The sequence below is a fragment of the Muscardinus avellanarius genome (genome assembly GCF_963383645.1).
Source record: "Muscardinus avellanarius genome assembly, chromosome: 16".
Taxonomy (NCBI): Eukaryota; Metazoa; Chordata; class Mammalia; order Rodentia; family Gliridae; genus Muscardinus; species Muscardinus avellanarius.
The window spans coordinates 15,050,093-15,070,269 of NC_137802.1; the positions used below are offsets into that span (position 1 = coordinate 15,050,093).

Genomic DNA, 20,177 nt, shown 5'->3' on the forward strand with positions numbered 1-20,177 from the left:
CACCATGCCCAGCTTAGAGCCTGGTAATCTTTTTTTGTGTGTGATACTGGAGATAGAACCCAGGGGCATTCTACCTCCGAGCAACACCCCCTGCCCTATTTTTTATTCTTTATTTTGAAACCGGGTCTCACTGAGTTGCAGAGGGCCTCACTAAGTAGCTGAGGCTGTCAGCTAACCAATAACCGCGATCCTCTGGTCTCAGCCTCCTGAAAGCTGGGATTACAAGCGTGTGCACCATGCCCAGCTCAAATTCTCTCTTTTATTGTTCTAAATAAAACCCAATTAGACCCACAAAAATAACCCCTACAGCTCCAGATTTCTTTTGTGTGTGTGGTACTAGGGGTTAACTCAGGGGACGGCTTCAGATTTCTCTCTCTTTTTTTTTGCGGGTCTGGGGATGGAACCCAGGGGCATTTGACCTCCAAGCTACATCCCCTGCCCTACTTTTTTATTCTTTATTTTGAAACAGGGTCTCACTTAGTTGCAGAGGGCCTCACCAAGTGCTGAGGTTGTCCGCGAACCGCAATCCTCTGGTCTCAGCCTTCCAAATGCTGGTATTACAAGCGTGTGCCACCATGCCTGGCTTGCCGCTTCAGATATCTTTTGTGTGTGTGTGGTACTGGGGATTGAACCCAGGAGGACTACATCCCAGTCCTATTTTTATTTTATTTTGAAACAGGGGCTCACTACATTTTGAAAGCTGGCCTCGAACCTGTGATATTCCCATCTTGGCCTTCCAAATACTGGGATTACAGGCATGTGCTAACCAGGCCCAGTTTCAAGTTGAGATTTCTTTCTTTCTTTTTTTTTTTTTTTTTTAACCTCTGGGCTATATTCCCAGACCTATTTTATACTTTATTTGGAAACAGGGTCTCACTAAGTAGCTGAGGCTGGCTTTGAACCTGTGCGATCCTCCTGTCTCAGCCTCCCAAGAGCTGGGATTACAAGCGTGGGCCACCATGCCTGGCTCAATTTGAGATGTCTAAAGGACGTGGGATAAGGCTTCGGAAGGGAAAGGGAAGGAAACTCCAGGGGGCTGCAGGGAGGGGAGAGAGGATGGGGGGGTCAGTTTATGGGAAAGAAGAAAAGTGGGGCAGGAGGAGACGGAACTCCAGAAGTCGGACTACCAACCAGGTAAACGCAGACCCTGGACCACTCACCGACAGCGGTAGTGGGTAGCGAGTGGCGGGGGCGTCGGCGCGCTGCAGTCTGCAGAAAGGCCAGCGCCCCAAGTCCTTAAGGATTCTTTGGAGAGAAGCCCCCCACGCCCCTCGACCCTGCGAAGGAGACAAGCTTGGAAAACCAGGAGACAGCCCGGCCAGAAGACGCGCTAGGTCCCTGCAGCAGAAGCCCGGCTGCAGCATCCTCGGGCTGCGCGCGCTGAGCTCGGTGAGTCAGGTGCTTTTGCAGGGCCAGAAAGCAGCCGGGCGAGGGGCGGGGCCTAGATGAGGGCGTGGTCATTGCAGACAGCCCACGCCCAAGTGGGCGGGGCATCTCGTTCCACTTGGTCCATGAGTTGTCTGGCGTTCCCTGGCTGTGTGTGTGGGAGGAGAGGTACTCCTGCTCCGGAACGGTGCGCCTGGCTAGTGTCCCGGCCAACCTGGAGAACCAGAATCGCAGTTATCTCTGCCGCTGCGGAGAGACACCAACCCTGCGAGGAAGGAGGGAGGGGAGGGAGAAGCTGTCAGGGCTGCTGGGAGCCAGCCATGCAGAGGGATCTCAGAAAGTGGGCAGAGGGAGAGGGTGATGGTCCCCCCGAGAGGCCGTCCGTGGCCACGGCAGAGAGTTCGATGAGCAAAGCGGGAGAGGCGGGGAGAGCTTGGAGAATGAGCCCGTGGCCACTGTAACAACCCCATGCCCACCGTTTCCCTCCATCTGCCTCCTTATGCAGCCTCGCTGGCGGTTCCATCCAACCTCAGCTCACCACCGCCCTGCAGAGCTCCTGGGCAGGCCTGCAGAATCCAGATGCCTCCAGGACTGCACACTCAGGTCACCCCCAAATGTTCAGGGGGCTCCAAGAGAAGAGAAACCAACCCCAGGAAAACAGGACACAAGGCAGTGCCCTTTCTTCCCTGTCCTCTCAGTTATGGGGACTGAGCCCAGGGGCACTCTACTTCCAAGCTACCACCCCAGCCCTGTTTGTTTATTTAGGTGCTGGGGATTGAACTCGGGAATGTTCTACCTCCAAGCTACAACCCCAACTCTATTTTATATTTTTTATTTATTATTATTATTTTTGGGGGGCGGTACTGGGGATTAAACCCAGGGGCATTCTACCTCTGAGCCACACCCCCAGCCCTATCTTTTATTCTTTATTTTGAAACAGGGTCTCACTGAGTTGCAAAGAGCCTAAGTAGCTGAGACTGTCTGCAAACCGTGATCCTCCCGTCTCAGCCTCCCGAATGCTGGGGATTACAAACGTGCGCCACCATGCCTGGCCCTAACCCTATTTTTTATTCTTTATTTTGAAACAGGGCCTCACTAAGTAGCTGACACTGACCCTGAACCTGCCATCCTCCTGTCTCAGCCTCCCAAATACTGAATTACAAGGCTGCATTGCCCATCTTCCAACATTAATCTTAGCTACTCTCCATCTCCCCATTATCTCACTCTGAATTGGAGCCTGGGGCTTCCTTAGTGGCAGGACTCTGGTCAGGGCTTGGGAGGGAAGGTGTGTGGGGCGTGGGTGTGACTCTGTGTCTGTCCCTGGATGTCTGTCTCTGAGTATCCAGTTTCTCTTTGTCCAGTGCCAAAGAGCAAGAGGGGAGCTTGGGGAGGGACTCCCCTAAACCAGAAAACTTGATGGAGCCGGGTCTGTTTCCTCCCCACTCCCTACCTTCTGCCTCTGGCCCACAGTCCTCTGGTGGCCATTTCCAGATCTTCCCTTGACCGTTCCCTTCTTGTTATGTGTGTCTCAACTTAAATGTCTTCTCCTACAGGGTCTCCCTAAACACACACACACACACACACACACACACACACACACACACACACACACAGTCTGTGTCATAGCCCTTGCTGTATTGTAGCACTGAGGACTCAACCCAGGGGTGCTCTACCCTCAGCCCTTTTCCTTTTTTTTTTTAATTTTATTTTTAATTTTTGGTGGCACTGGGGTTCCTGGAAACCCTTCTACCTCCGGGCTACACTCCCAGACCTATTTTATATTTTTAAAACAGGGTCTCTTACACCAGCACGGCTGGCTTCGAACCTTCGTGATCCTCCTGTCTCCGCCTCCCAAGCGCGGGGATTACAAGCATGCGCCACCACGTCCGGCCCCTTTTCCTTATTTTGAGACATGGTCTCTCTACGTTACCCAGGTTGGCCTCAAATTTGAAATTCTTCTGCCTCAGCCTCCTGAGTAGCTGGGACTACAGGCATGTGCCACTGTGCAGGCTATATTTTCTTTTTGTTTTTGTTCTTTTTCTGTGGCACTAGGGATTGAACCCAGGGGCATTATACCTCTGGGTTACACCCCAGCCCTATTTTTTTTTTTTTTAGTTTGGAAACAGAGTCTCACTAGGTTAATGACTCTCACTACTTGCTAAGGCTGCCCTCCAATCTGTGACTCTCAGGCATGTACCACCACACCTGGCGTCTTTCTTTGAGTGTGTGTGTGTTACTAGGAATTGAACTCAGGAGTATTGTACCTCTGAGGTACATCCCCAGCCCTAGTTTTCAGTTTAGTTTTGGGTTTTTTTTGACTTTTGAAACAGGGTCTGAGAGTCTTGCTAAGTGGCTGAGGCTGGCCTCAAACCTGTGATCCTCCTATTTCGGTCTCTCAATATTGTATACAAATATTTGTATACAATAAATGGGATAATCTCCCCATTATCCCACTCTGAATTAGATTTGTGTACTGATTTGTTGTCTTGATAACTGCCCTGTGTAAGCTCCCGAGGGCAGGGATTTTTTTTTTTTTTTTTTTTTTTTTTTTTTTTTGGTGGTACTGGGGTTCCTGGAAACCCTTCTACCTCCGGGCTACACTCCCAGACCTATTTTATACTTTTTATTTGGAAACAGGGTCTCTTAAGCCAGGCTTCTCATAGGCCAGGTGAATCTCAAGTCGTGGACGTGCCCAACGCCAGTGTCCTTCTCCCTCCACGTCTCCAGAGTCCCCGAGTCTCCTGTGGCCGGAGTGCAGCTTCTGTCCTGGGCTCACGGCCGTGAAGGAGCAGAAGGGGAAGATGTCACACAGAGGCCTGGCCCTGCACTGCTCCCCAGCAAACACAGCCCTAGCCTCCTCCGGCCTCCTGAGGCGGCTTCTTCTGGGAAGCAGATTCTCTGATGGGGTGGGGCAGCACCACCAGCTCTCTGTGCCCTCCCCACTCACTGTGGGGTGTCACGTTTGCAGGCGAGGATGAGGAAGGAGGCCAGAAGCCTAGGAGGCCCTCCAGCTGGCCAGTGAGCTGCAGCTTCTCACCCGACCCTGGGACTCGGGGTCTTCAGCAGCTGGAGGCTGAGGCTGGCGGACATGCTACTTTAGGCTGGGCAGGCAGGGATTATGGAACCCAGTGTGGGGGGCACGGAGAAGAGCCTGAAGGCTGCAGCGAGCTTGGAGTCCCAGCTACTGGCCATCTTCTGTGTCCTGGGCTCCTCTGCCAGGCTGTGTGACTGCTTCATTACATTCCTCGCTAACTGGTAGTCATGGAATTTGGGCCCCTAAGAAACCCAGAGCCCAGGTCCCTGGCTGCCAAGCTATACCCAGGATTCCTAATGTCTTCCTTGAAGAGAGTAACAGGACAAATGCAGGGTGAGGGAAGAAGCAATCATTCAGCCCTGGGGGAGGTACCCCCAACACACCATATCCAGCAGGGCCGCCTTCCCTGTTACATAACCGCATATACACACAGACTCGCATGCACACACAGGTTCTCTGAGATGCACACTCTGGGTTCTTCTTAGAGAGAGGAACTGGCTAGATGGGTACCAGGAGTGGCATCTAATACATCTCAGATTCAAACAGCAGAACCAGCAGTTGCTGTAGAACCAAGCAGGGTGACTACTGGTCCCTTGGGTCCAGATCACCACCATCTTCTTTGGCTGGACGGGTCCCTGCTTCTCCAGGTCAGTGATGAGTCTTTTTTAACTGCATCAACCCTGCTTCATCTTCCGTGGCTGGGAGGACAGCGGGGATACTCACTGGCCAGCAGCGCAGTCAGTTCAGTACCCACTGGCCGTTCGGTAGCCTCTGTCTCCCTTGGCAACAAATTCAAGCCATCTTCATTCTTATTGCTGGGGGCTCAGACGGCCATGTTTCATTGGCTGCCTTGGCTTGAAGCTTGGCTCCTATTGGTTGTCACTCGAGGTAGTGCTTCCACTGGCAGTGAGTCCATGATGGATGGATGGATGGATGGATGGATGGATGGATGGATGGATGGATGGGCTGCCTTTGTCCTCTCCACACCACGCTGCCAGGGTCCTGATCTGTGCCTGATCCCCAGCCTGCATTAGGGTGGAGGGGTGCTGGGAGTTTCTGAAGGGAGCCCCGCAGCCTCGAGAAGCCTCTGATGCTGACGAAGGTGCTTCCTCCTTTCTTGTTCCCCTGTGACTTCACACACCAACTGGGCAGGGAAGGCCCCAGGAAGCCCTTTCAGCCAGCCTGGGGAAAAGTGGGGTGGGAGCAGAGGTCAGGGGTGGAGGGAAAGGGGGCCCTCCCAGGTCTCAGGCTTTGGCGGTCGTGATGGTGGGGGGAGTTAGTGCAGAGCCTGTAGCACTGGTCCAAAGGCCAGGAGCATCAGATATCTCTGAGTCTCTCTGTAGAGCCATGCAATGGCTCCTCCTGTTACTTAGAGGAGGGGACAAGACCTGGTCCCCGCTACCTCTCTGACCTCATTTGTTCCTCTCCCCTGTTCTGGCTCCCTCCAACCACCCGGTCCTCCTTACAACTCTGCGTAACCCTGGAGCTCCTGGCCTCCTTGCTCTGTTACACTTACAGGTTTTTTTTTTTTTTTTTTTTTTTTTTTTGTGGTACTGGGGTTCCTGGAAGCCCTTCTACCTCCGGGCTACACTTCCAGACCTATTTTTACATTTTTATTTGGAAACAGGGTCTCCTAAGCCAGCACGCACGGCTGGCTTCGAACCTGCGCGATCCTCCTGTCTCTGCCTCCCAAGCGCGGGGATTACAAGCATGCGCCACCACGCCCGGCTTACAGGTTTTTTTTTAATGGCACATACCACCTTCCAAAATATGTATGTATAATATGTGTTATGACTTGAAAGTAAAATGTCCCCTAGACCTTATACTCTAGAGGTAACCACGCTTTAGAGTTGGGGCCCTAGGGGTGTGACAGTACGGGTGTGTGTGTGTGTGTGTGTGTGTGTGTGTGTGTGTCTCCAGATCACTGCAGTTAGACTGCTGAATGGAACAATGTACTCATTCGCCCTGTGTGTGTGTGTACACGTATTACTAGAAAATGAACACGGGGAGTGGGGGTAGGTCTACCTCTGAGCTACACCCTCAGCCCTATTTTACTTTTTTTTTTATTTTTTTTGGTACTAGGAATTGAACCCAGGGGCATTCTACCTCCAAGCTACACCTTCAACCCGATTTTTTTATTCTTTATTTTGAAACAGGGTCTCACTATGTTTTGGAGAGCCTCACTAAGTAGCTGAGGCTGGCTGCAAACCTGAGGTCCTCCTGTCTCGGCCTCCCAAGTATTGGGATTACAAGCGTGCGCCACCACGCCGGCTAAGATAATATTTTTAAAGGGCTGGGAATGTAGCTCAGTGGTAGAGCACCCCTGGTTTCAATCACTAGTACCATAAAAAAGAAGAGAAAGGAAAAAGAAGCCCATGTTCCAGTATGGTAGAAGCAGACCTACACAGATACTTAATAAACATTTGTTGAGTTAGAAAATGAAAGATCTCACCTTCAGGGCTCTTGTGCAGGTGCTTGGGGGGAGTCCTGGAGTCCGGAGTCCGTTCCTCGGTCTTGGAAGGTGTAGACGGCTCCGAACACAGTTCCTGGGAACACTCTGAGAGGGGCAGGTGATAGGACAGTTCACGTCTCCCCCAGAGCCCCCTAAGACCCACTTTCCTTCCCTCAGCTGTACTCACCACAGTCCTCGTAGATAGTGTCTGGGGAGCAGGGAAGGGGTCCCGGGGTAGGGAAGGCTCCCAGCCAGCGCTGCATGTCTGATCTGGTGGGGTAGAGGGAACGGTCGCAGTTGGCCCAGGAGATCCTCCTGGGGATGGGGCGGGGGCCATGAGGGGAGATGGGGAAGGGGTGGCGGGATCTGAGCAGTCAGGGGAGGGTCCCAAGGGTGCTTGTCATTGTAGTTTGGTTTTCAGGTGTCAGGAATTGAACCAGCACTGTAGGCAAGAGTCCTACCACTGAGTTAACACCCTCCTTACCCAAGGGTGAATTGGGTTTTTCTTTTTTTTTTGGGGGGGGGTGATGGAACCCAGAGGCATTTGACCTCCGAGCTTCACCCCCTGCCCTATTTTTTATTCTTTATTTTAAAATAGGATCTCTTTGAGTTGCAAAGAACCTCACCAAGGCTGTCCTTAAACCTGGACCCTCCAGTCTGCCTCCCAAATGCAGGTATTACAAGCATGTGCTACCACACCCAGTTTCACTCTCAGCACTTTTATTTTTTGTTTTGAAAACTCTCGTTGAGAGTTCCATTACTTGCAGAGGCTGTCTTTGAACCAGCAATCCTCCTGTCTCTACCTCCCAAGTACTGGGATTCCAAGCTAGTGTCACCAAATTCCCAAAAGTTTTTTTTTTCTTTTCTTTTTTTTTTTTTTTGGTACTGTCAATTGAACCCAGGGGCATTTTACTTCTGAGCTACACCTCCAGCCTGTTTTAAATTTTTTTTTTTTTTGGAGTACTGGAGATGGACCCCAGGGGCAGTCTACCTCCAAATGACACCCCCAGCCATAGCCTCCCAAATGCTGGGATTACTAGTGTGTCACCACACCCGGCTTGTTCTAATGTTCTAATTTTTTTTTTTTTTTTTTTTTTTTTTTTTGGCGAGTCTGGGGATGGAACCCAGAGGCATTTGAGCTCCAAGCTACACCCCCCGCCCTATTTTTTATTCTTTATTTTGAAACAGGGTCTCTCTAAGTTGCAGAGGACTTCACTAAGTAGCTTAGGCTGTCCACGAACCGTGATCCTCCGGTCTCAGCCTCCCGAATGCTGGGATTACAAACTAATGCTGGGATTACAAGCGTGCCGTCTGGCTTTGTTCTAATTTTTAAATATTTATCTATTTAATTATTGGTACTGCGGGTTGAACCCAGAGGCATTGTATCTCCCGGCTACACCCCCAGCTTGATTTTATTTCCTATTTGGAAACAGGGTCTCACTAGGTTGCTGAAAGCCTTACTAAATTGCTGAAGCTGGCTTTGAACCAGTGATCCTCCTGTCTCAGCCTCCCAAGTACTAGGATTACAAGAATGAGCCACCACGCTCAGCTTTAATATATATATATATATATATATATATATAGTTTTGTGGGTTTTTTTTTTTTTTTTGGTTGTTGTTGTTGTTGCAGAACTGGGGATGAAACCCAGGGGCATTCTACCTCCGACTTTACCCCCAGCACTATTTTTTATTCCTTGTTTTGAAACAGGGTCTCACTGAGCTGCAAAGGGCCTCACTAAATAGTAGCTGAGGTTGTTTGCAAACCATGATCCTCCTGTCTCAGCCTCCCAAATGCTGGGATTACAATCCTGCAGCACACAGGATCTATCTACTTACTACCTGAGGCTGTTCTTGAAGCTGTGATCCTCCTGTCTCCGCCTCTCCAGTACTGAGTGACATCACAGCCTCCCAAGTACTGAGTGGGATTACAGGTGTGGGGCCACCAGACCCGGCTTCCCCAGGGTGTTTTCTGGAGACAACTCACAGGGATGAAGCCTGGAGAAGCCGATGGGTGGGGCGGCCCTGGTGGTTGCTCAGGAGGGAGAGACGGAACGTAGGGGGTCCAGATGGGTCCGGCACCTGCTGGGCCTGCACCAGGGAGCGATGGGCATAGTCCAGAACCTGTAGCCGCTGCCCACTGCCCAGGGAAGAGGGTGTTGAGAAGGAGAGCAGGGGTGGCCCGGGCAGCTAAATGCCACCTCTCCGCCCCAGCCCGAGCTCCCCGCTCCAGGACCCACCTCTTGGGCTGCGTGATGAGCAGCAGGTCACTGAAGAGCAGCAAACAGAGAGGGGTGAAGCGGGGCCGCGAGGTGAAGAGCACGCCCCCCCTCCGGCACCCCAGCTCCGTCAGCTCCCCCTGCAGCTCCAGGCGCCGGGACCAGGAGACCAGGGGCAGAGCCTGCCAGGAAACACAGGAGGTCTAGCTTCGCAGCACCGTGGGCACCAGCCAGGTGGGGAACTGGGCAGAGACTCACCTTGACTTTGTGGAAGCGCAGCCTCTGGGTGAGTCGGATCAGCTCTTCCGTCTGCTTCATGCGCCCCACCTCCGCGCTGCACCGCTCAATGATCTGAGGGGAGCAGCGGTCACCTAAACCGGCCGCCCCGTGCCCGCCCACCGCGCCCACCTCCCATCGCCTCCTACCCACCTTGCTGATAGCGCCCAAGGCCTTCTGGGCATTCTCCTGGCGACTGGACCCCTCCTCCGTCTGGCGCAGGATATTCTAGGGATAAGGAGGAATCGTGACTGGGCCCCCTGCGCTGTGGCTCTGGGATTTAGAGAGGACCCTGCCTGGCTTGGAAAAAATGCTCTGTTTGGGGTTCACCGGGCTGCAGGACCGGCCTCAACATGGCAGACACCTTGCTACTCGGCAGCTGCAAAACCCTGAGCCAAGTCGGGTTACTTACCTCTCCGAGCTTCAGTTTCCCCATTTGTAAAATGCAGGTAATGCCTACATAGCCTGTCAATGACACTGTTGACCACTCAAGGAGGTAAATTTATAAAAAGGCTTGGCTTAGCAGTCCTTGGCGCATAGTAATTACTGGGAAAGAGGGTTATTATTTTAGTAATTATTAACCACGCTACTACTGCAAACAGTATACAGCAGGGTAATTAAGACTGCCTGGGTCAGGCGTGGTGGCGCATGCCTGTAATCCCAGCATTTGGGAGGCTGAGACAGGAGGATGCAGGTTCGCAGCCAGCCTCAGCTACTTAGGGAGGCCCTCTGCAACTCAGTGAGACCTTGTTTCTTTTTCTTTTTTCTTTTTGGTGGTACTGGGGTTCCTGGAAGCCCGTCTACCTCCGGGCTACACTCCCAGACCTATTTTTACATTTTTTAAAATTTGGAAACAGGGTCTCCTAAGCCAGCACGCGGGACTGGCTTCGAACCTGTGCGATCCTCCTGTCTCTGCCTCCCAAGCGCGGGGACTACAAGCGTGTGCCACCACGCCCGGCCTGAGACCTTGTTTCAAAATAAAGAATAAAAAATAGGGCAGCGGGTATAGCTCAGAAGTCGAATGCCCCTGAGTTCCATCCCCAGACCCACAAAAAAATAAAATAAATAAATAAATAAGCCAGGCATGGTGGCGCACACTTGTAATCCCAGCATTTGGGAGGCTGAGACCTGGAGGATCGCGGTTTGCGGACAGCCTCAGCTACTTAGTGAAGACCTCTGCAACTCGGTGAGACCCGGTTTCAAAACAAAGAATAAAAAATAAATAGGGCAAGGGGTGTAGCTCGAAGGTCAAATGCCCCTGGGTTCCATCCCCAGACCCGCTAAATAAATTTATTAATAAATAAATAAAATATATATATATATATATATATATATATATATATATATATATATATATATATGGCTGGGGGGTGTAGCTTGGAGGTAGAACACCCCTGGGTTCAATCCCCAGTATCACATAAATAAATAAATAAATAAATAAATAAATAAATAAAGCAAGCTAGGGGTATAGCTTAGAGGTAGAACACCTCTGGCTGGGTTCAATCCCCAGCACCACCACACACAAAAAAAAGTCTGATCTAGTTTACAAGAGGACTCTACTTTGCAATATAAGGGTGTTTCTCAACCCTGCCCCATTCCCACCCCCAAATTACCCTGCTAAAGAACTTTGAAGAAGTACCGGGGATTCTCAGCTCTTCCCCCATCCCTTTTTACTTTGAAACAGGGTCTTGCTAAATGAGTGAGGGTCTCAAACCTGCAGTCCTCCTATCTCAGCCACTCAACTGCTGGAATTACAGGCGCTAAGGAACCTTTTTTAGACTTTTTTCACCCTAAGGGTCCTACCCACCACCAATTACATTATTATCATTATTATTATTAGCAGTGCCGAGATTGAACCCAGGGCCTTGCTCATGCTAGACAAGCACTCTACCACTGAGTTATATATTCCCAGGCCCCTCACCATGACATTTTCTTTCTATTAGTATTCTGTACATTTGTTTCTGTACTGTGGCCTTTTGAGAGGTATCACCATTGGACTATCTAAGATTTTTATTTTCATCTCTCAAAAGAACCAAGTTTCGCCCCTTTGGAGGCGAGGTTAACTCGTCAGAGGCTGAGCCAAGGTAGGTTAGAACGCAAGTCTCCAGCCAGGAGCACCCCTATATATGTACCCAGGGGCGTCTGGGTGGCTCCAGGGAGAGCCTGGGGAGTTCTGGACTGAGAGGTACAGACTAGGAGCTGGGATTTCTGCGGTCACAGTCGGGTAGGAAATGAATGACTGGACCAGAAACCCTTTGGGGAGCGTTCTCCAGTGGGTTGGGCGGGGGGTGGCCAGGCCAGGAGGTACCTGCAGCAGCATGCGGAGCCGGGTGATGCGCTGGAAGGGCAGCAGCAGGAAAGACGGCAGCGGGAGCCGCTCACACTTGGGGAGGCTCTGCAGCCTCCGCAGCTCCGCAGAAAAGCGCACGTTTGTGTCCCTGCAAAAGGAGGCCCAGCTGGGCTAGCGGCCCGATCCCCGCCGCCAGCTCTGGCTCCAATCCCATCCCTATCCCCAGCTTCCTCCCGTATCTCTGGGATACAGTAGTCCTCCCTTATCCGTGGTTTGGCTATCTTCAGTTTTAGTTATCCAAAGTCAACTTAGATCAGAAAGTATTAAATGGAAAATTCTAGAATGAACAATTTCTAAGTTTTAAATTGCATGCTTTTTTAGAGCCGGGCATGGTGGCGCACGCTTGTAATCCCCGTGCTTGGGAGGCTGAGACAGGAGGATCGCACAGGTTCGAAGCCAGCCTCAGCTACTTAGTGAGGCTCTCAGTAACTTAGTGAGACCCTGTTTCCAAATAAAATATAAAAAAGGTCTGGGAGTATAGCCCGGAGGTAGAAAGCCTCTGGGTTCCACCCCCAGCACCACCAATAAATAAATAAATAAATAAATAAATAAATAAAGTGCATGCTTTTTTTTTTTTTTGGACTGCTGTGATGAAATCTCAAGCCATTCTACTTCACCTAAGACCTGAATCGTCCCTTTGTCCAGCGTATCCACACTGTATATGCTACCCGCCTGTTAGTCACTTAGTAACCGTCTCAGTTATCACATTGACTGTGGTGGTATAATAGTGCTTTCAAGTAACCCTTGTTTTTTGTTTTGTGGTACTGGGGAGTGAACCCAAAGACATTCTACCTCTGAGCTACACCCCCAGTCCTATTTTATTGTTTATCTTAAAACAAGGTCTCATTAGATTGCTGAGTCTCACTATATGCTGAGACTATCCTTGAACCTGCAATTCTCCTGTATCGGCCTCCCAAGTACTGGGATTACAGGCATGCACCACCACATCCAGCTAAGTAATCCTTGTTTTAACAATGGCCCAGAGTGAGCTGGTCATGGTGGTGCTTGTAATCCTAGTACTGGGGAGGCTGAGACAGGAGGATCATGGTTCTTGGACAGCCTCAGCTATTTAGTGAGGCCCTCTAAAATTTAGTGAGACCCTGTTTCAAAAATAAGAATAAAAAATAGGGTTGGGAAGCTGGCATTTGGGAGGCTGAGACAGGAGGATCGCGGTTTGTGGCCAGCCTCAGCTACTTAGTGAGGCCCTCTGCAACTTAGTGAGGCCCTGTTTCAAAATAAAGAATAAAAAAATAGGGCAGACCCCTTGGGTTCCATCCCCAGACCTGCAAAAAAATAATAATAATAATAAGGCCAGGGGTGTGGGTCAGATGCCCTAGGTTCAATCCCCAGTACCACAAATAATAACAATAATACAACAACAACAATAATAAAAATGGCCCAGAGTGGACGAATATTGGTACTGGTGGATTTATTTATTTATTTATTTTTGCAGTACTGGGGATTGAACCCAGGGTCATATTACCTCTGACCTATATCCCCATCCTATTTTATTCTCTTTTTTTTTTTTTTTTTTTTTTTTTGCAGGTCTGGGAATGGAATCCAAGGGCATTCCACCTCCGAGCTACACTTCTAGCCCTATTTTTTATTCTTTATTTTGAAACAGGGTCTCACTGAGTTGCAGAGGGCCTCACTAAGTAGCTGAGGCTGTCCGCAAACCGTGATCCTCCGGTCTCAGCCTCCTGAATGCTGGGATTACAAGCGTGTGCCACCACGCCCAGCTACTTTATTCTTTCTTGTGAAACAGGGTCTAAGTTGCAGAGGGCCTCACTAAATAGCTGAGGTTGGCTGAGAACCGGGATCCTCCTGCCTCAGCCTCCCAAGTACTGGGAATTACAAGCGTGCGCCACCATGCCCGGCTGGTACTGGTGGTTTTATTACATTATATTGTCATAACTTTTTGATTTTATTATTAGTTAACATTGTTCCTCTCTTCCCTTGCCTATTTTATAAAACTTTATCACAGGTATGAATACATAGGAAAAACATAGTATATACAGGGTTCAGTAGTATGCAGTTTCAGGCACCCACTGGGGGTCCTGGACCATACCCCCTACAGAAAAGAGAGAACTCTAGTACTCACATTAGGCGGCTGTAGGTCTCTTCCTGGTACTGTTGATTTCGCACATAATCCACATACACTGAGAAAGGACCCACGGCGTGTGCGTGCACCACGTCACACAGGTCACTGATGTGGGGAGAAGAACGCACTCGGGACAGTAACGTTCCTAGAAACCTGGAGGGGGGTAAGCGAGTGATGGGAGAGGCCGGCAAGCCAGGGCTGGGCAGGAGAGCCAAAGGGGTGTCCAGCAGCCCAAGGCCAGGGCTCCTGGGAGGGAGGGCCGGACCCCACTGACCGCTCGCTGACGCCCTGGACTCGCTGCACGTTGGAGAAGAGTGTGTGGTGATCCCGGGGTGTGAGCGTGTCCCGGAGCGCCTGGCTCAGCACGAAGGTGTCAGTCAGCAGCCGCAGGGAGCGCAGGTAGGAGGCCTCGGATGTCACCACCTCGAACAGGCTCTGGGAAGAAGGCCAGGGCCATTAGTGGAACGTCCCCTCATGGCCAGCCTCATGGCCGTCCCCTCCCTCCACCAGCCCCCCAGCGTGCCCACCTCCTGCATGCGCCTCTCCTGGGGGCTGAGGGACTCCAGGAGGCCGCTGTCGCGCACAGCAGGAAGCTCCTGCCATAGGGTGTTGCGAGGTCCCGGGTGCCGGGTGAAGGTAGGGGCTTCCCCAGGGTTTGCTGGAGAGGGACCCCCGTCCTCGCCGACCCCCCACAGCTCCTCTGACAATACGGCTGCTCGGTAGGTCTGGTACAGAGGTTCTGGAAGACAGAGAGCCAGGCATGAGGGAAGTCCGGGGCCCCTGGCCCCTTCCGGCCCATGGTCACGGCAGCCCCAGGCGCAGAGGACCTCACCGTCCTGCAGGGGCAGCTCCCAGCTCTGCTCCTTCAGCCCCTCCAGCCCCTCCTCGTCCCTGTGGAAGAAGAAAGGGATGCGAGCCCCCAGGGCCACCACTGCGGCCCACTCCAGGAGTACTTTTTTTCTGTAGTGAGGATTGAACCCAAGGGCATTCTACCTCTTAGCTACACCCCAATATTTTTTGTGTGTGTGTTACTAGGGGTGGAACCCAGAGGCATTCTACCTCCGGGCTACACTCCCAGACCTATTTTTTATATTTTATTTGGAAACAGGGTCTCACTAAGTAGCCGAGGCTGGCTTCGAACCTGTGCGATCCTCCTGTCTCAGCCTCCCAAGCGCAGGGATTACAAGCATGCGCCACCACGCCCGGCTACACCCCAATATTTTTATTTATTTATTTTGTGGTACTGGGGGTGAAACCCAGGGGCAATTTACCTCCAAGTGACACCCCCAGCCCTATTTTTTTTATTCTTTTTTTTTTTTTTTTTTTTTTTGCAGGTCTGGGGATGGAACCCAGGGGCATTTGACCTCGGAGCTATACCCCCCAGCCCTATTTTTTTATTCTTTATTTTGAAACAGGGTCTCACTGAGTTGCAGAGGGCCTCACTAAGTAGCTGAGGCTATCCGCAAACCCAGATCCTCCAATCTCAGCCTCCCAAATGCTGGGATTACAAGCATTCGCCACCTCGCCCGGCTTCTTTATTTTATTTATTTATTTATTTATTTATTTATTTATTTTTGTGGTACTGGGGGTGGAACCCAGAGGCTTTCTACCTCTGGGCTATACTCCCAGAACTATTTTATACTTTATTTGGAAACAGGGTCTCACTAAGTTGCTGAGAGCCTCAATAAATAGCTGACGCTGGCTTCAAACCTTACACGTGTGCGCCACCATGCCCGGTTTCTTATTCTTTATTTTGAAACAGGATCTCACTAGGTTGCAGAGGGCCTGCCAAGTTGCTGAGATTGGCAGCGAACCTGCCATCCTCCTATCTCAGCCTCCCAAGTACTCAGATTACAAGTGTGCACCACAACATCCATCTTTTTTTTTTTTTTTTTCAGTACTGGGGATGGAATCCAGAAGCATTCTACCTCTGAGCTACATCCTTAGCCCAATTTTTTTTTTTTTATTCTTTTTTTTTGAAACAAGTTTTCACTAAATTACAGAGAGCCTCACTAGGTAGCTGAGGCTGGCTGTGAACCTGTGCTCCTCCTGTCTCAGCCTCCCAAATCCTGGGATTACAAACGTGCACCACTGCGCCCAGCTTTATTTTTATTTTTTTCAGTACTAGGGATGGAACTCAGGGGAATTCTACCTCCAAGCTACATCCCCAACCCTGGTTTTTATTCTTCATTTTGAGACAGGGTCTCACTGAGTTGCAAAGGGCCTCACTAAGTAGCTGAGGCTGTCTGCGAACTGTGATCCTCCTGTCTCAGCCTCCCAAATGCTGGGATTACAAGCATGCGCTATCATGCCCAGTTTTATTTTTATTTTGAAACAGGATCGCTAGGCTGCTGAGGCTGGCCTCAAACCTGCAATCTTTCTCCCTTAGCCTCCCAAGTACTCGGATTACAGGCATGCGCCACCACTCCCAGCTCCTCGCGTGGAAGAAATGCATGACCCCAAGTGCGTCTTATGCAGGATGCCCAAGTCAAACTCCAGATTTTTTATGAACCTGTTGTAGGGGAGGCCCTGAAGTAAGCAAGCCCCATCCATTCCTATTATCTCAAGTACTCTGTACCAGAGACTTCCAAATCTCTCTCTCCAGCTCTTTCCCATAGAAACCATTGTCTGAAAGGCCTTATTTGTGCCTCAGTGAAACCTAACAGGGCCAAACCCAACTTACACCTCCCCACCTGCAGCTCTGTCTTCCTTGTGCTGGCCACCTGACACCACAACCCTATTTTCACACTAGTAAATGTTTGCTGAAAAAGCCAGGCATGATGACATGCTCCTGTAATCCCAGGATTTGGGAGGCGTGAGGGGAACATCACTTTTTCAAGGCCAGTCTCAGCAATTTAGTGAGGCCCTGTGCAACTCAATGAAACCCTGTTTCAAAATAAAGAATAAAAAGCCAGGCGTGGTGGTGCACGCTTGTATTTCCAGCATTCGGGAGGCTGAGACCAGAGGATTGCGGTTCACGAACAGCCTCAACTACTTAGTGAGGCCTCTGCAACTCAGGGAGACCCTGTTTCAAAATAAAGAATAAAAAGTAGGACAGAGGGTGTAGCTTGGAGGTCAAATGCCCCTGGGTTCCATCCCCAGACCCGCAAAAATAAGAGAGAAGAAAGAAGAAAGGAAGGAAGGAAGGAAGGATAGGGCTGGGAGTGTAGCTCAGAGGTAGAATGCCCCTGGGTTCCATCCCTAGTACGGTAAAAAAAATATATAATAATAATGATTAAAAAATAATAAGCCGGGTGCTCATTTATAATCCCATTACTGGGAAGGCTGCGACAGGAGGATTGCAGGTTTGTAGGCAGCTTCAGCAACTTAGTGAGACCTTATTTCAAAATAAAAAATAAAGCCGGGTGTGGTGGCACACGCTTGTAATCCCAGCATTTGGGAGGCTGAGACAGGAGGATAGTGGTTCATGGACAGCCTCAGCTACTTAGTGAGGCCCTATGCAACTCAGTGAGACCCAGTTTCAAAATAAAGAATAAAAAATAGGACTAGGGGTGTAGCTTGGAGGTAGAATTCCCCTGGGTTCCATCCTTAGTACTGCAAAAAAAAAAAAAAAAAAAAAGGTGCAGTGTTCATTACCTTCCTTCCACTGTTGCAGGAAGAGTGTTCTGAGGAGCGTCATCAGGACTGTCCCCTGGAGACAGAAGCCAGAGTAAAGAGAATGAACCTCAGAGACACCCCAGCCTAGGACCCCTGACCCCAGCCCCAGCAGAGACTGACCATTGCTACAAAACTACAACTCAGCCACCGCACTATTGGTGTGGGGGCACATGCCTGTAAATCCCAGTACTTGGGAGGCTGAGACAGGAGGATCACACAGGTTCAAAGCCAGCCTCAGCTACTTAGTGAGGCTCTCAGCAACTCAGTGAGACCCTGTTTCCAAATAAAGTATAAAATAGGTCTGAGAGTGCCACCCAGAGATAGAAAGCCTCTGGGTTCCATCCTCAGCACCACACACACACACACACACACACACACACACACACACACACACAAAACCCTGTTTCAAAACTAAAAAATAAGCCGGGCATGGTGGTGCACGCTTGTAATCCCAGCATTCGGGAGGCTGAGACTGGAGGATCGCGGTTCGCGGACAGCCTCAGCTACTTTGTGAGGCCCTCTGCAACTCAGTGAGACCCTGTTTCAAAATAAAGAAAAAACTGGGCAAGGGGTATAGCTCAGAGGTCAAATGCCTCTGGGTTCCATCCCCAGACCCACAAAAAAAAAAAAAAAAAAAAAAAAAGCACTAAAAAATAAAATAATAAAATAGGGCCAGGGATGTAGCCAGGAGGTAGAATGCCCCTGGGTTTAATCCTCAGTACCACAAAACAAACAAAACCACAACTGATAGAAACAAAGATCTTGGGCCTTGGGGGGGGGTAGCTCATTGGGTTTTAGGCCTCTCAGCTTCAAAGCCCAGAGGTCACACACACACACACACACACACACTGAGGCACTTTGTACCTGTTTGGACCCCGTCTGTGGAAGGCAGATCAAGATTCAGCTGTGGTGGATCCCTCGAAACGGCGCTGTCCTGTCTGACCCGAGTGGGTTTGGGGGGCTTGAGGGGGGGCAGGAGCTTACGCTCGGCAGTGGAGCGGTAGGACGTGAGGACCACCGCGGGGTGGCTGATGCTCGGAGGGGTAGGGCGGGAGCGGGAAGCTCGAAGAGGGGAGGCCCGACAGAGGGTCCTGGGGACATCCTCGGAGCCCCCCGCCGGCACCCATCGGAGCTCCAGGCCAGGCCGGGCTACGTGGCAGATGCAGGGGCAGCAAGGAGGGCAGGCCAGGGCTGCATCTGTGGTAAACAGGGGGCACCCTAAGAAAAAGGCCCCTGGGGCCCGCCCCACCCACATCGGGGTCCAGCCCAGCATCTCCAGATCTCCTCCATCCTGACCGCCTTCAAACCCCAGAAATATAGAAACTAGATTTGCCAAGGCCGGAACTCATTTTTGAAAGCCCAGCCCCTAACATTTCCCAGGTGTCGAGAGCTGTAAACAGAGCCGACCAGCCCCAGCCCAGCCTGGCCCTCCACACACTTACCTAGAGCGCCATTCTCCTGGGGCGCATTCCCGGCCAGGATGCCCGGGGAAGCCTCTCTCTCCCCGTTCACATCTGTGCCCCCTTGGGAGCCCCGCTCCAGGGAGCCGGTCCCATGAGCCTTGCTGTCAGCCCATTCGAACCTGCCTGCCAGTCTCCGCACGGTGCCAGGGGCTGAGGCAGAGCCGTCCTGGGCCTGGGGCCCAGCCAGAGGTGTGCGGGGCGACCCAGAGGGCTTGGGCGGGGGCACTGGAGACCAGGGTGCAGGCTCTGGGGAGATGGAGCGCCGGGACACTGGGCTGGGGCTGCTGGCAGGTGAGTCTGGGGAATTCTGTGAGTCGAGGCTGGTTCTAGAAGCTGAGGGTGGCAATAGGGCCGGGGGCTTGAGGGATGCAGCCGGGGGCTCCCAGAAGATGGGGGTACACATTGGAGATGAGGTGTCATTGGAAGTTCGGGGAAGTGTTTGTGGAGAGGAGCCATTCTGGGGAGGCCCTGGGGAGTGCGGAGCCCGAGGGCGAGAAGGGGGCCGGGGGCGGATGATCCGAGGGGGTTTCTGGGTAGGGGGTGTTGCTGCAGGAAGGGACTGAGCCGACATCTTCCTCTAAGCGTTTTGAGGGAGTCGGGTGATCTGCCAGAGTCATCCCCTGAGGAGGAAGAAGGAAGAGAGCCCTTTAGTGTCTCCAGGTGGGTAGACAGAAGCCAGCCGAAGCCATGATTTTGAAGTCAGGAGGAAAGACCAGTGTCCCCGTCTGTCTGTCCGTCCTTCCTTCCTTCCTTCCTTCTCTCCTTCCTTTCAGCCCTCCTCATTCTGCCCCTGGACCCTCCTGGGCAACTTTGCTTATCCCACTTCTGTCTTTCTCTCTTTTTTTAAGGTGCTTTTTTTAAGGCAAGTGCTCGATAGCTTGGTGATAACCAAGCTACATCCACGAATCAGAAAGACGCAGGAAGCCAGGCGTGGTGGCGCACGCTTGTAATCCCAGCATTCGGGAGGCCGAGACAGGAGGATCCTGGTTCACAGCCAGCCTCATCTACTTAGTGAGGCTCTCAGCCACTCAGTGAGACCCTGTTTCAAAATAAAGGATAAAAAATAGGGCTGGGGGTATAGCTCGGAGGTAGAATGCCTCTGGGTTCCATCCCTAGTATTAAGAAAGAAAGAAAGAAAGAAAGAAAGAAAGAAAGAAAGAAAGAAAGAAAGAAAGAAAGGGAAAAGAGAGGAAGAGAAAAAGAAAAAGAAAGAGAGAAAGAGAAAGAGATGCAGGAAGGGGAATTGGGTTTGCCGTTAGAGCCACCGTGTGTCTGCCTAGTG

General features: G+C 51.2%; 1 protein-coding gene across 1 annotated transcript; it reads right to left on the minus strand.

Annotated features, from left to right (window-relative positions):
- Nucleotides 1-5,450: 5,450 nt before the first annotated feature.
- On the minus strand, nucleotides 5,451-19,466 carry ARHGEF15 (Rho guanine nucleotide exchange factor 15; the record flags this gene model as incomplete). Its single annotated transcript, XM_080713587.1, has 15 exons — nucleotides 5,451-5,602; nucleotides 6,873-6,977; nucleotides 7,060-7,142; nucleotides 8,856-9,008; nucleotides 9,109-9,269; nucleotides 9,346-9,438; nucleotides 9,517-9,591; nucleotides 11,672-11,801; nucleotides 13,815-13,967; nucleotides 14,089-14,249; nucleotides 14,342-14,553; nucleotides 14,647-14,705; nucleotides 17,412-17,466; nucleotides 18,297-18,629; nucleotides 18,875-19,466. The coding sequence occupies 15 exons, from the start codon at nucleotides 19,464-19,466 to the stop codon at nucleotides 5,451-5,453; spliced, it is 2,517 nt and encodes an 838-aa protein (XP_080569713.1).
- Nucleotides 19,467-20,177: the final 711 nt, after the last annotated feature.